The following is a 14,839-nucleotide window of genomic DNA, read 5'->3' as shown; positions in this document are numbered from 1 at the left end:
GTATATGTATATTCTTAAAGTTACGTAGGTTTAAGACAGCAGAATAAATGTAAAGTTCCTACCTCATGGGGGGGGGGGGCCTAGAACATAATACCCTCAATAAGTGAGGGAATACTGCACCGTGTTAAAAATGTAATTATCCAAATTACTTTTTCCTTTAAATAACCCCGTTAAGTGATGCTGCTACTTTTCAGTTGGCTGTTGTTTACCCACAGTAAACATGGCGGAAAAGGCTTCAGCCCGACACTTGAGCCCCAATATAGCTACAGCACTTCCTGTCTTTGCCCTCAACAAAGATGGCGACAATACTTCCTGTTCTGGGTTTTCGCCTTAAATAAAGATGGTGCTTATGGCATAGGTTCCCTAACAGTCTGGATTCCGGTTGCAGTTCTTTTAGATTTATTTTTTAAGACACGTGTTTGCAAACGTAAGTAACAGGAAACCAGAAGCCCTGTATCCATCTTTTCTCGAAGGCTCCGCACAGCGGCGTCTGTGGCCTGAGGGCCTGGGCCGGCGTGGCGCCCCCCCCCCCCCCCCATCCTGCTCGCGGTCATCCGAGCGGGGCCGGTTTGGGCGGCTGGCGGTGGGGGTGCCTGGGGGCCCACCTCTCCCCTCGGTCCTCTCCGAACGTCATTCCCAGCACCCTCTTTTTAGCAGGTCAGGTTACCCCGAAAAACCTCTTGTAGTCCCTCCAGGTTGTGATACCACAGGGCTTCCGCTGGTGAGGCAGGGATACACAGTTGCAGGCGGGCGCTGGCAGCCAGCAGCGCACAGGGGCCTCCCCGCCGCTAGTCCGACTGCGCGGGGGCTGCCGGAGGGCTGGGGTCGCTGGCCGCGACTCCCTCTGGGTGGGTGCACCCGCCACTTTCTTACACGACCTGCCCTCGGCTCACTGGCGCAGTGGTCTTGGCAATAGGCCCTCAAACCCTGCCTGGCAGGGCTGGCGTGTGGACATTTTTATTTTAAAGAAAAAAAAGAATCCCACTCAGTGTCCCATGCGTGTGTGGTCACGGCAGTGTCGCGATGGCAATTCTGAGTTCCTCAAAGGATGGGTGGAAATCTCTGACTACGTATAAGATTACTATGGACTGGACACAAACACTTAAATATTTTTCTTGAAGGTGATGGGTGTTTAAGCCTTTTCTCCTAGGTTAAGACATTCTTAAACCCATTGGTGCCCGTTAGTTTCTGGCCCCCTTGCCCATGTTCCGAAGGGTACCTGCATGGTGGGGCACCTACGCCCCACTATTTCTTCTCAACTGTGTTAAAATGAAGTGTCGCTGAAATACTTGGATAAAAGTTGCTTTTAAGTAGGGTGTCTGACCCACTTTTTTCCCCAAATCTTTTTTATAGAACAAGGAATTGAGCTGGGACCCCCTGTGCGGAAAGCAAGAACAGAAAATATGATTCATATTCAGGATTGTTCATTAGGTTTGGAAACATATGAAAATTAATTAGACTTGGCTTAACAACCATGCGTTAAACCCCATGGCGGGCACTTTAAAGATGTCGATTTCCTTAAGGAGATGACATGGCAGGGCAGTAGCTTTAGGGGCTCATCAGCATTCCTGTAATCTGAGCTACAATTTTGTCTCTTCCCAGGGGGAGATGGAGGCTAGAGACAAGCAAGTGCTTCGCTCCCTTCGCCTGGAGCTGGGTGCAGAGGTTCTGGTGGAGGGACTGGTCCTTCAGTATCTTTACCAGGAAGGGGTCTTGACGGAAAACCACGTTCAAGAAATCAAAGCTCAAACCACAGGCCTCCGGAAAACAATGCTGCTGCTGGATATCCTACCTTCCAGAGGCCCTAAAGCATTTGATGCATTCCTAGATTCTCTGCAGGAATTTCCCTGGGTCAGGGAAAAGCTGGAGAAAGCAAGACAAGAAGCCGTAACTGAGCTTCCTGCAGGTATGCTTCAGATAGATCGCTTCAAACCAGATCCAAAATTTTGGCACTATGGCCTTTGGATTTGAAGTTGAGGTCTTAGGCTGGGAGGGGATCAGCAGTTCCCAAAAGTGGGTAAGGAGTTTGGACTGAAGACACATGGCATTGCAGGGACGGGATGGGGAGGTGGAGTTAGGAAGTGCCCAGAAAGAAGGAAAAATGAACCATGACTGAGCAGGAGCTCAGAGAACATATATTTAGAAATGCTTCCAGGGAAACTTGGCAAATCACTTGGGAGGCATGTTCTCATCTGAGAGCCAGGTCGTATCTCAGCCCTTGCCATCAGGAGCCCCTTGGAAAGTGCAGACGGGAAAGCGGGGATCAGGCCTCCTGATAACTGCTTCATGGGCTGTCAGAACTGCAGGCTGGAAAAGGTCAGGTTCCTGAAGGAGGGGACAGCCTCTAGGAAGGCACACCTTCCACCTCTTCCCTGGGCTGTCCTACATGGCCAAAAGAGATTGTTTGGAAGGCTGGCTTAATTTGTTTTTAAAGGTATTGATTTAAAGTCATCCTTTTTAGTTTGGGTTTGTTCAGACACCCAGAGTATTTAACTTTGTAAGGATAGTAGTTTGTGATGGCACCCATTTTGATTTTTATGGAAAGTTGAAAGCTATGCAAAAGAGAGTCTTAATGACGTTAACCTGGCTTGTAGCAGGAAGATGTGATATGAAATACTTGCTCACTCTTAACGGCTACTGTGATTTATACTTTTTACAAAAATTGAGGAGCAGAGAACTGAACTGACAAAAAAATTGAAAGTCGACTTGCGAATTTTTAACAGAGTTAGGAAATCAACATTCTCTGGAGTTTTTGATAGCAGCAATAGTGCAAACTTCTCCAAAAAGTGGTCCCTAGACTTTGTTATTGCTGTTTTTAAAATACCAGTTTATCTGGTTAAAAAGCAAATACCAGTAATAAAAGACCACTTTTATTGTTTTTGCCTCATGGAGCTCATATTTTGAATTTTTCCAGGCCACATTTATTAAGTATTCATGATTAATTTTTCTATTTTTATTAATGACATATGTCTGAATATCTGATCAGCATGACATAACCAGTTAACTTAGGAAGGCCTAGTAAAATCCCAGTGGAAAAAGAAAAAAATATTTTCATTTCTTGGCATGACCAAATTACAAGAAAATGTATGTTTCATGCTTTTTAAACTGTAAATAGTTGGCCTTTGAAGACCACAGGAATTCTCAGGTGTGTGAACAAAGACAAATTAAAGTATCAAAGACATTACTACTTTATTAAAGGCAGAATAAATAATATAGAATTGGGGAGATGTTAAAAGAAATATTAGGGTATCCAATGTCTTTTCCTGGTATTTGATTTAGAGGTTCCTCTTGGCAACACATAGTTGGAAACAACAAAACAGGCAAGCTGAAAGCCTGTTTCTACCAAAATATTTACTTTACTTTTATAATCGTTTTGGGTGATGTAAATAGTACTGTTATATGTTTTTAATAGAGGTATGATGTCATTGTCATTTCTTCAGATTCATTCAGAGAACAAGAAAAAACTTAAGATTCTTTTTTAACCAAATGGCGAAAGTTATGGAGAAGTTGAGGGAATAATAGTTTTCTTTTGGTTTGTTTTTTAAGTAAGCAGAACAAAACAATATAGAGGGGAAAGGAAAATCTAGTGTATCTGTTGAAGTTTAAAAAAATGATGTTAGTTTGTTAATTATGTGGAAGGAGCCAAATGTGATGATCAGTTGACTACTGCACAAATTAAGTATTCTTAATTTTTCTCTTGTTGAGTATCACTCCTACTGAAGTAATATTCTGGAGAGATTGATTTACATATCTATATACCTTCTATAATGACAATTGCATAAGCTTACTTTTTAAATAGTTATTGTTAATTATTGGATATTTTAAGATTACAAGATATACATAAGGTATGGAGAATAATGGTGCAGTAAACATCTATTTCTCTGTCACTCAGTTAAAAGAAATATTACCATGGTCTTTGAGGCCCTCCGGGTACTCCTCCCCAGTCCTTCCTACCTTATCCTCCACTCACTGATAAACACTGAATTTGGAAATTGTCATTCCCTTTTTCACTTTGTAGTTTTCCATTTTATAAAATCACTTTTAAAATCTATGTAATTATAGAAAATCCACTATGCCATAATTTTAGCTTTATATATGTATGCACATATATGTATACATATATATATGTAAGACATGGAGGAAATGATATTATTTTAAAGGAGTTATTAGGTAGTGGCCTCTTATTTGAGACCTTAAACATTGTGTTTAAATTAATTAATTTGATGGCATAATTTTAGTTATAAAATTAAATTGGGACCTAATTGAAACTTTTTTTTTTAATCCTGGGAAAAGTCAGAGTTGAAGTGACTTCAGTTTAATGTCTCTGTAAAAACATGTGGATGGACCCAGAGACCTATTTTTCAGGACCTCAGTGCTTCTTCAGTGTTGTAAAAGAGGAATTTTGATAAGCTTTTAAGTAGTCCATATAATTTTTGTAAAGACATTTTTTTTTTAAATTTTGAAGACCTAGACTGCAGGAAAATGTGGTGTTTATCTATATATGTATGTACTTCAACCTCTTCTGGCCTTTTACAATAATTTTGGTTGCAGTTATTAATTAATTTGTATAGATTTGGTGGTTTCCTCTTGGGAGGAATGGCTTTCTCTTTGTCCAAGAGGTAGGTCTTTCTCCAAGAATGAACTGATTTTATTTTATTAAAAAGTTCTTCCAGAGATTCTTGGTTTCCCCTTTGTTAGTGAGCTGAATTTTTGTACTTCACTTTGTAGATTTTGAGCTGCCTCAAAGGCCTTATTTGGTGCTTGAACCTAATTAGTTCTTTTTATTTTTGTTCTAGACTTAAACCTTTGATTCTCTCAGAATCTGCCTAGATGTCTGGTTCTCCCTATCTCTGTTACTAAAACTCTTGAGATGTTAATGGGGAATTGATTTTGTGCTTTTCTCACCCTTTAAGGACTCTTATCTTTTAAAAGAGGAATTCTGGCAATAAAATGACTTAATCCAGCTTGGCACTGTGGAAGGAACACTTGACATGTGCTGAGTACTGGCCAAGGTCACATAGTAGACACTAGATTATCTGGAAATCCTCTCTGGGCCCTTGTCAGGTTTTAGGAGATGAGGATAATGCTGAATTTGGGCGAAGGCTGCACATACCTGCCCGTCTGCCTTCCCACTACTCATGGCTCTGGCTGCACTGACAGGCTCACTCCAGTGCCTGAGCTAATCTGGTTCTGGACAGGAGTTTATGGGCAGCCCCAGTCTCGCTAGTTGGTAGGACTTAGCCTAAGTGGTGGTGGGAGTGACTCCTGGGCCCTAGGACTTCCTGTTCCATTGTGTTGGCTTTGGCTGTGGGACTGGGTCTCTGCCATGATTCTCATTTAACAGACAGCCTGGCAACTCTGCCTTTAACCCTTTAGGCTTGGGAGTTATTTATTTATTTTTTACCTCTCTAAGCTAGATTTCTGCTCCACTGGCAAGGATATCTTGGAACAAAGCTCTGTGCCTCTTGTGTTAGCATCAGATGCCTCAGTTCTTTACCCTGCTAGAGTGGCTGTCCTGGGACTGACATGTCCTTTAGTCTTGCCTGAGCTTGAGCTGGTGCTTGCCATGGACCTTTATGCCCTGCCCTCCATGGCTGCCCTCACTGGAGCAAGATGCATGGCTGGCCTGTTCCCCTGTGACTCATCAGCTCCAGGACTTAGCCCGTCCTTTTTGGAGCTGGCATTGCCCGATCATGTATAACCCCATCAGCCACTGTCTCGAGATATACTCTGGCTCTCACATGTAGACTTGGGTGCATCCGAAGTTACTGAGTGACAATGGCAAAAATTTTAAGTATTGTAATAGATTTATTAGAGAGATTTCTAGTCTGGGGTTTTCCAGTCATACCATGACTTGACCATATTCTGCATATAAGCTTAGTGTTGATCTCAGTTTATCTAGCTTGTGGTCTGTCCAGGCACTTCTGTGGCCGAGTAGAGTTTACTTTGTGGCATCCTGTGTACTAGAGAGGGAATGGTGGGTGAGCATTCACAGCAAGACCCCTTCTTGTGATAAGGGCAGAGTCTGCAGAGAGCCCAGATTTCTTGTATCCCTGGCATGATTTTTACATCTTGCTGAGGACCTGCTAGGTGCCAGGGACTAGGTAATAAAGATGTGTGAAGGACCTCCAAATCAACTGAGGGGATTCATTTGTACATTCAACAAATAATGAGTATTGACCATGTGCCAGACATTAGGTGCCAAGGATATTGTAGTAAACAAAACCCCTATTAAAAGCTCATTATATTCTACAGTTTGATGGGGACAGACAGCAAACAAATGAATAAATAATACAATCATGTGCCACATAACAACCTTTTGGTTAATGACAGACTGCATGGATGATGGTGGTTTTATAACTTTACAAAGGAGCTGAAAAATGCCTATTGCCTAGTGATTCTTAGTCGTCATAATGTCATAGTGCAACTTGGTACTCAGGTGTTTGTGGTGATGCTGGTATAAACAAACCTATTGTGCTGTCTGTTCTATAAAAGTATAGCACATACAATTATGTATAGTTCATAATACTTGATAATAAATAACTATGTTATTGGTCTGTGTTTTAGCATACTGTAATTTTTATCATTCTTTTAGAGCGTCCTCTTTTTACTTATTAAAAAAAATTGTGCTGTACAGCAGTGTGCTGTGTTACTCTAGCAGCTACCTCATACCTCTCACATTTACTGTATCTCTTGATTGCATCATTTTCTCTTGAGCTCGATTAAATCTCATGTTGTTTATACAGTAGCATGTGGTACAGGCTTGTAGCGTGGGAGCAGTGGGCCATAGTATAATGCCTATGTGTGTAGTAGGCTGTACCATCTAGGTTTGTGTACGTGCACTCTCTGATGTTCATGGAATGATGCAATCACCTAACCACGCATTTCTCAGAATGGTATCCCTGTCCTTAAGCAGCGCATGGCTGTACATCAGGTGATGATAGTGAAATTGTAACAGCATGCATGGTGGTGAGCAAAGGCTTAGCATGTTATTAGGGGCGGTCAGAGAAAGCCTCTCTGATGAAGGGGTGTTCTGCTGAGATCTAAATTCTGCGACAGAGTGGATGTAGGAGGAAGAGCGGTTCAGAAAGTGGGAGCCCCAGATGACAGTGTGGCTAGAGCCCAGACCCATCTTGGATAAGAACCTTCCTCCTGGAGACATTAATCACAGTGCACGTCAGTGTAGGCGTGGTCGAAACCATTTGCTGTTGCGGTTTCCAAATGTGAGATGTGTGCACAGCCATGATCTTGGGTGGTTCTTAAAATGATTCTTGATGGTATGTAGAATGGGCTTAAATCACATAGTGAGAAATTTATTTCCTTTTTCTTTCTGTTTCAATACTGGTAACCGGGTAAAAGCCTTTGTTTGGTACAAATATTTCTGAAACATATCGCTGATACTTGCCAGTTTTTGTTTGTAACAGACAGAAAAAGGTCCTCATGCTTAAAGCCTTCTGTGGACAATGATATTTAGCTAGAATTTGATTTTTTTTTTTGTATCCATTTAACAGTTTTTTTTTTTTATAAACTTTTCTATTGATGAAATTCTTTTAAAAATACATTGTTTTTATTTAAGTTAAAATGAGTCAACATAAAGAAAAAATACTAAGAAAATAATAATGGTATGAGGATATGGCCAAAAGCATGGAGATGCTTTTCATGTATTTTGTTGTTTAAAAAGAGTGACAGGAGTTTGGGGCCGGAACCACCGCCTGGCTGGCATAGTGGGGGAAGGGAGACTAGCTCTCATTCAGATAGCAGATACTGCCATATTCAAAGCGCTTGACTGGTTTGCTCATTCAGGTTATGCGCAGTGGCTGGGAACTGGTTAAATTTATTAAAATTGCCAGAATATCTTACTTTTAGGTTATCTAAATTGTAAACACATTAATTTGCTAGTGTAACAATGTCAGTAAGATGAAGACATATCCTGGTATTTCTAGACTTTTAGACTGGGAGGGACTTACAGATCATCTAACTTTTCTGAGAAAACCAAGTTCTAGGGAGATTAAGTCAGCACTTAGCCATGATTGCATAGCTAGCTATTTGTTGCCAGGACTGGAATCCAGGCCTCCCAACTCTTGATTTAGGACATTTTCTGCTGTGCAATCTTGGCTCCCCACTGGGTTTGAAATGGAATTGTATTATACTGTAGTGTTAATAGCTGAAATTAGCTTTGTAAAAAATTGTACTAATGCTTTCTTTTCTCATTTTAAGAGGAAAAATTTCAAGGGGTTTTAGAGGTATTTTGGGATAAGATTTTACTAAACTATTTTATTTTTATTATGCTAGTTTCAATCATTTAGAAGGAAATTTTGATAGTTCAGTAGTGCATTTCATCAGAAGATTCCCTCCCTCACCCCTAACCTCTGCAAGGCTGACATAAAGGAAGAGCGGAAGAATTTTATCTAATATTTATGGGACTGATGAAATAATGCATCTGTTGGCAGCTAATTGCAGCTCTTTCTAGGAAAAGCAAACCATGTGACAGGTCTCTCCCCAGCAGGGATGCATCCATTTCACTTTAAAAAGTGGATTTATTATTCTTTTTCTCTTAAGGATTCTCACCGTGACTTTTTTTTCCCTCTCTGCTGTGACTATATTAGTCATGTGGCTACATCAGTTATCTTATTGACAATCAGGGTTGACTTAGTTTTACCTTAACTTTTAAAAAAACTACTGATCTCCAGACTTTGCCCAGGCCAATTCATGTCAAAATCTGTGGAGGTGGGGAATGGGCAGTGCTATTAAGGACATGCACACACACAACAACACACACATGCACATATACCCGTGCGCATGCACAGATGCCCTACTAGGTTATTCTAAGTAAAGCCAGTGCTGAGCGTCTTGTTTTCAGACCAACTGATTAGGCACACGGCTCCTTTCTCACTTACTGCTCCCCCAGGATGGGCCTCCAAAAACTGCACTTGCTTGAAGAGCTACTCTTGTTCTTGTGGGGGCGAAGGTGGAAGGGTGGTAGGAATGGAGATGTAGAAGGATATATAGTTTTGTTTCAAATCTGTAATCACAAATGTTTGTAATTCCCTGAATTTCTTGAACATTGTTACTTAAAAATGTTCCAGAATCTTAGACCCATACAGGTGTCACTCTAACAGCAACCTTAAAATCCATTAGAACTCTAAAACCCAATAGAACATATGCTAGATGTACATAGAATGAAGTTCATTGGAAGGTTTCGAATTAGCTGGTGAATTTGGATTTGGGGGAATTATTTTCATTGCTTCTTCGCATTGTTTCATAATTAAAAACCATTCACAGTACTCTGTGCTCTATAGATCAAGCTCTGTCCATAAGGAGGCAGGACCTGCCAGTGGAGAATGAGCTGGATGCTGCTCACAGATACAAAGCGAGCTGAAGATGGCTTGAGGATGGATGAGAGGAGAGAGAGTGGCCAGTCGGGAAGGCTGTGATAGGCTTAGTCTGTTTGTCTCTGGGTTGGTCAGACAATGTGTTTATAATTAAAAATGAACTTCAATCTTTTCTGTGTCTAACAAAGAACCTTAAGTATTATCAGTAAAATAATGATCAGAATATTGATTGGGGGCTTACTCTGCGCCAGGCACTGTTCCAGGCATTGGCATTTATTTATTTATGTAATCCCGACAGTGACTTGATGAGGCAGGTGGTATTATTACCCCCATCGCACTGAAAGAAAATGGAGGCACAGAGGTTTTAAGTCACTTGCTCAAGGTCATACAATGTCGTAGAACCAAATTTGGAATCCAGGCATTTAGACTTCAAAGCCTGCTAATTCATAGCATATAAAAACACATTCTCAAAATTGGCTTTTCTCTCCTTCCTAATTCTGATAACTGGTTACTCCAGAGCCCATCACTTACCAGCCCCCATTCTTCTTCCCTCCCCTACTCCAGTATCTCCCAGGTACTGGCCACTAGGCGCTTTTCTGTCTTTCCCTTTCGTGCCTTTTGTCAGGAGACTAATTCCTGGTTGGTATCTCTCTATTTTTCATCTCTCTCTATCTGCTTTTTGGCTGGTGAGGTCTAATGTGAGGCCATAGGTGGGGTCAAGGAGCAGAGCCCCCGGGTTGCTCCCATCCCACCTTCCTACCTTGAGAATAAGAAAAACAACCCTAAATTTACTTGGCTGTGATCTGGGGACAGTGTGTTGGCTCTCCTGATACTGAGATCAGGCCCCACTTTTGCAGTTCTTAAATCCTGCTGTCGAAAGCTGGCAGTTCCAATAACCAGCTTTTCTGGTGCCGCAGCCTTGGAGTTCCAAACATACGCTCAGCAAGGTAGCTTTCTCTTTTTATAGGTACAGTTTGGGCTTGTAGGCTGCTGTCAGAGCTAGCTGCAGGAATGTTTGCCTTTACTTAACTTTAATAGGCAGCTGTGTTTATACTTGTTCCTTAGTTTGAGCAGTTAGGAGTATATGATTCTTTGGAGGATCCCCCCCACCTCCTGCCCGGGGTGGGGGGGGAGGTGGGGGGGGCGGTGGAGGAGAAGAGTACATTGTACTTTCCCAAACAGTAAATCTTAATTGATAAGGAAATATAACCTCTAAAAGTTTGGGGCAGGTTTTAGTCTTAGGCTTTATTTTTGTTAATGTTATAAAAGAAATCCTAACTCTGTATAAGAAGTGCCAAGTTGATAATTCCTGGAAATGTTCATGTTCTATTTATGCCCAGCACCATAGCAGAGAGGCTGGCAACACTGTTAGCAAAATACCGCTGATGTGTAGTAAGTGGCAAATGGGAGGCCTGCGGTTTTGTAGCCTAAATATAAGGCTTTAAAAACATCTCTTGGTTCCACCATTTGTATGTAAGGTATATGGGTGCTGAGGGTCAGTGGTGATGTTGTTACAGAGAATTCCACAACAAGCAGCACATCTGCGGGGTTTGTCCTGTTAGAACTGTAGAGGGTTAGACAGAGCTGGAGGGACCCGAAGGACCCTCACTTTACAGATATGGAAACTAAGGAATGCAAGTCAATCTACTAGCATGTATGTGGGCTCTTTCGTTCAAGCAGTAGACTTCTTGCTATCATAGGCAAAAATAGGAATTTTAAAATGTATACTGGGGAAATAACAACTTTGCAAGAGTTCCTAAAATTCTATGGCTCAGTAAGGGCAGGAATGAGGCAACTCAGGGACTCTGTGTCCGTCAATGACCACCTCCCCTGAGTTCCTTCACTGCCTTCTCTCAAGATTCAGTCTGATTGGTCTAAATTCAGTCATACCCCTTCCCTTCAGACACCAGAGTCACATGTGGAGAAGGGGCAGTTCCAAAGGAAGAGGTGAAAGCTGAGTAAGAGATGTCCGCTATACTATATCACTCCCATTCTTTTTATGTTGGACAGGTTCCACACTTGCAGGCCTGAAAAGAAATGATGGCTCTTTAAGGAAGGAGAACGCTCTACATGTTAATACAGCAAAACCCAGGTTGAAGGCCGGGGGTGATAGGAAAAGCACAGGGGAGCAGTTTTTGGAGCAAAACAGATCGTCTTACAACTTTTCAAAATGAGAAGATATTGGGGAAAAATCGATTGAGAATGTTAAAGTAGAGAGGAGGTTAGAGAGAGAATTTGGATTGGGTTCTAGCGAAAGGTTTAGCATACATAAATTCACTTTGTCCTGATAAGCCTTTGAGGTAGGTACTATTATCATTTGCATTTTACAAATGAAGGTATTAGCTAAACTGCCCAAAGTGACACAGCTGGGGTAGTAGTAGAACTGAGATTTGAACGTGGGCAAGTGTGGTTCTCCAGTCCATGCTGTTAATCACTAGGCTACCCTTCCCTAATACTAGTTCTTGGTTCAGATTTCAGTCCCCTGGGCAAGCTATAGCTTCTTTATTTGCTGACCCTATCTTGCCTTGGCTCTCACATTTAACCAACATTTTCATTGCGTTTTTTTTTTTTTTTTTTTTAACAGTTTACCAAATGAAAGATTAAAAAAAAAAAAAAATACCAAAGATGACAAGAAACATTTTTTAAGAAACGTGATTAGACAAACTAAAGATTTTGATTGAGATTGATATGCCAGTTTTTGTTTGTTGAGTCTAAACTTTCAAGTTATTTTCATTGTTAATCAGTCATTTGATGGTGGTATGGGCAAATGTGCTTTGTCAGGCCTCTCGTATTTGTTTGAGCACTTTTATTACTTCATGTGCCTGTGTGAGAAACGCTCACAATAAAACACTGGGACATAGGACTTCAACAGCAAAGCGAGGCATTTATTCACGAGTCTGCGGAGTCAGGTGCACAGCCAGCCAGGGGCATGTGCCCGAAGTAGACAAAGTAAATTGGTTCTATGCTAATACATTAACTCCCCCCCCCCCCCCCCCCCGTTTCTCCATTACTGATTAATCGAGGTTCACAATCTAATGCGATTAACTACTTAACTAAGGGTGTGATTAACTAAGGGTAATCTAGTTATAGGTCTATCTCCAACTTATCTGCGAACTTACCTAGCTACAGCTTCCCATTTCTCTGTGTTTGGTGATGACAATCTTCCTCCTTTTGATTCCAGAGATATGTGTTCGGAGCTGCAGAATGTCATTTTCTCGCCCCTTTTCTGTGATTCATCTGTTAATTAGCTCCTACTGGTTTGAGAGTCATTGGCTTCTTTATCCCTTACATCTGTCAGGAGATCCATCCAAAAGGCAAAAACCACACAGTAATTTGAACAAGAAAAATTTAACATAACGATCTATTAACTATCAAAAAGTTAACTATGATTTATTACTAAAGGGGTAAAAGAGGTTTATAAGGGATACAGAAATAGTGAATGGAAGAAGCTGCTTTTATTTAGGGCTGAAGGAGAGTACAGGGTGGGGGCACTAAGAGCTTGGAAGAGGTTGTTCCTCACTCTTAAGACTTCCTTGGAAATGAAGTGACTACTGCCTCATGAATGTACAACTTGCCAGAGGGTACAGGCTGGAGTTGGTCTATAAGAGTAGCTGGCTGAGAAACAGTAAGGAATGTAGGTGGACCTGAGCTGATCCTCAGAAAACTTTTTGCTGAGGGGCAGAGAAATTCCCTGAGAGTGAGCGCCCCTGCCCTCCCCACCTTTGGGGTTTCAAAATGCCGCTGGGTGTGGCTGTCCACTTTAGAGGGCACAAAGCATCCCAAACCAGAATAAAAAGCACCTTCCTCTGCTGTGGCCTTACACTGTTTCTCTATTGATGAAACTAACACAGAATCATCTAGCAAAAAGAGAAATGTTTCCAAAGTCTAGCCCCAGTCTCCCCAAGTAGGGGAAGAAGGTGAATTTAGAGCCGAGAAGTAATACAGTGCTAATTGGAGCGTCTCATCTGTAAAATGATGATAGTATGTGCAAAATTCCCAAAGTAGTCCTGAGAACCTCATTCATGCATTCATTTAGCCAACATTTATTGATTATCTACTACTGAGGGCTATTCTGCTAAGGCTCTGAGATTATGGTTGTCACTGTCTATTGTTTGTTTGTCTCTGCAGCTAGACTGTGGTCTTCTCTAAGACAGAGACTTTTTATCTCTACCTGAGGAATTTGTTTAGCATAGTGCTAGATACGTGTTAATCTTTACATGTCTATTGAATAAAGGAAGGAATGACTATAAAGATGAATGTAAAAACAGAGGCATACCCTCAAAGAGTTTAAATTGTACTTGGGGAAAGGTAGAGGCAAATAAATAGAAGATAATATGATATTTTGGTTATCTTTTGTTGTTTAACAAGCTACTCCACAACTTAGTGGCTTCAGTTGACAATCATTTAGTTTACTCATGAATATGCAGTTTGGGCAGGGCTCAGAAGAGACAGCTTATTTCTGCTCTACCTGGTGTTAGTTGAGGTGTCTTAACCAACTGGAGCCAAGGATCCATTTCCTAGATAGGTCATTCAGGTTTGTGGTAAATTGATGCTGCTCATTGGTTGTTCTCCACCTAGGCCTTTCTGTTTGTGGCTGGCGTTTCCTCACAGTATGGTGATGAATTTCAAGAGGCAGAAGGTAGAAGCTGCTTGTTTCTTAAGGTGTGAGCCTGGACCCTGGCATCATGTTAACTTTCGCTGTTTTCTTTTAGTTAAGCTATCCCAAAGCCCAGATTCAAAGAGAGGGGATAGAGTTCTCACATTTCCTTGGGAGGTGCGTCAAGTCATTTTGGGGCCTTACAGCACTTATCATATGTAATGGTTTAAAAAATATACAGGAGTCCCTCTCTATCGCGGTTCACTTATCGCGGCTTAACTGTATCGCAGGATTTTAAAAAATATTATATTTAACTATTAATCGCGGATTTTTTGCTAAATCACGGGATTTTTTGGTACTGTATACGTATGATGTTAAAGTTACGTAGGTTTAAGAGTGTAGGATAAATGTAAGGTTCCTATTTCGCGGGGAGGTCTAGAACGTAATACCTGCGATAAATGAGGGAATACTGTTTTTATCATAAGTGAAAAATTAGCTGCCATACATGAAAGTGACTTGTAAATTGATAACAAATGTTTGTTATTAGTTTTATAAATATGTTTTTTAAGTGAAATAGCTTTTTATGTAAATGTAAAAGCAGCACATATTTATTGTTAAAAAAAGACTATAAAGGTATCAAGAAAATAGAAATCACTCATTATTTTATTGCCTCAAGATAATCATGGTTTAAAATAAATGAATAGTGAAATACACTATTTGGGTTTTTACCATGGGAAATTCTGCTTTGAAGCTCTGTCTTTTCTGAACTCTAGCCATTTTCAGAAAGCTATTATTTGATACTAACACTTAAATATAGACTTTCTTATGTGGTTCCAAATAAAGAGTAACATTCAGATGATTAAATGGATGTATATATATATATATATATACATTTCCTTCAGAGAGTAAA

At 40.8% G+C, this 14,839-nt stretch overlaps 1 protein-coding gene across 2 annotated transcripts in view; it reads left to right on the top strand.

Moving 5' to 3' along the window:
* Nucleotides 1–296: 296 nt before the first annotated feature.
* CRADD (CARD and death domain containing adaptor protein) overlaps nucleotides 297–14,839 on the top strand; it is a 205,481-nt gene continuing 190,938 nt past the window's right edge. Inside the window, exons 1-2 of one of the 2 annotated variants that reach the window (XM_090273874.1) lie at nucleotides 297–427; nucleotides 1,603–1,906. In XM_090273874.1, the coding sequence (XP_090130000.1) occupies nucleotides 1,609–1,906 (298 nt within the window). In that variant the 5' untranslated portion in view covers nucleotides 297–427; nucleotides 1,603–1,608. Of the gene's footprint in view, nucleotides 428–535; nucleotides 658–1,602; nucleotides 1,907–14,839 lie in introns of those variants that run through there. The other variant, XM_090273876.1, reaches the window with a different exon arrangement.

The sequence above is a fragment of the Furipterus horrens genome, unplaced genomic scaffold (genome assembly GCF_987537825.1).
Source record: "Furipterus horrens unplaced genomic scaffold, mFurHor1.1.pri manual_scaffold_4, whole genome shotgun sequence".
Taxonomy (NCBI): Eukaryota; Metazoa; Chordata; class Mammalia; order Chiroptera; family Furipteridae; genus Furipterus; species Furipterus horrens.
Note: the sequence above shows the minus strand (reverse complement) of the source record. Positions and strands in the feature narration are given on the sequence as shown.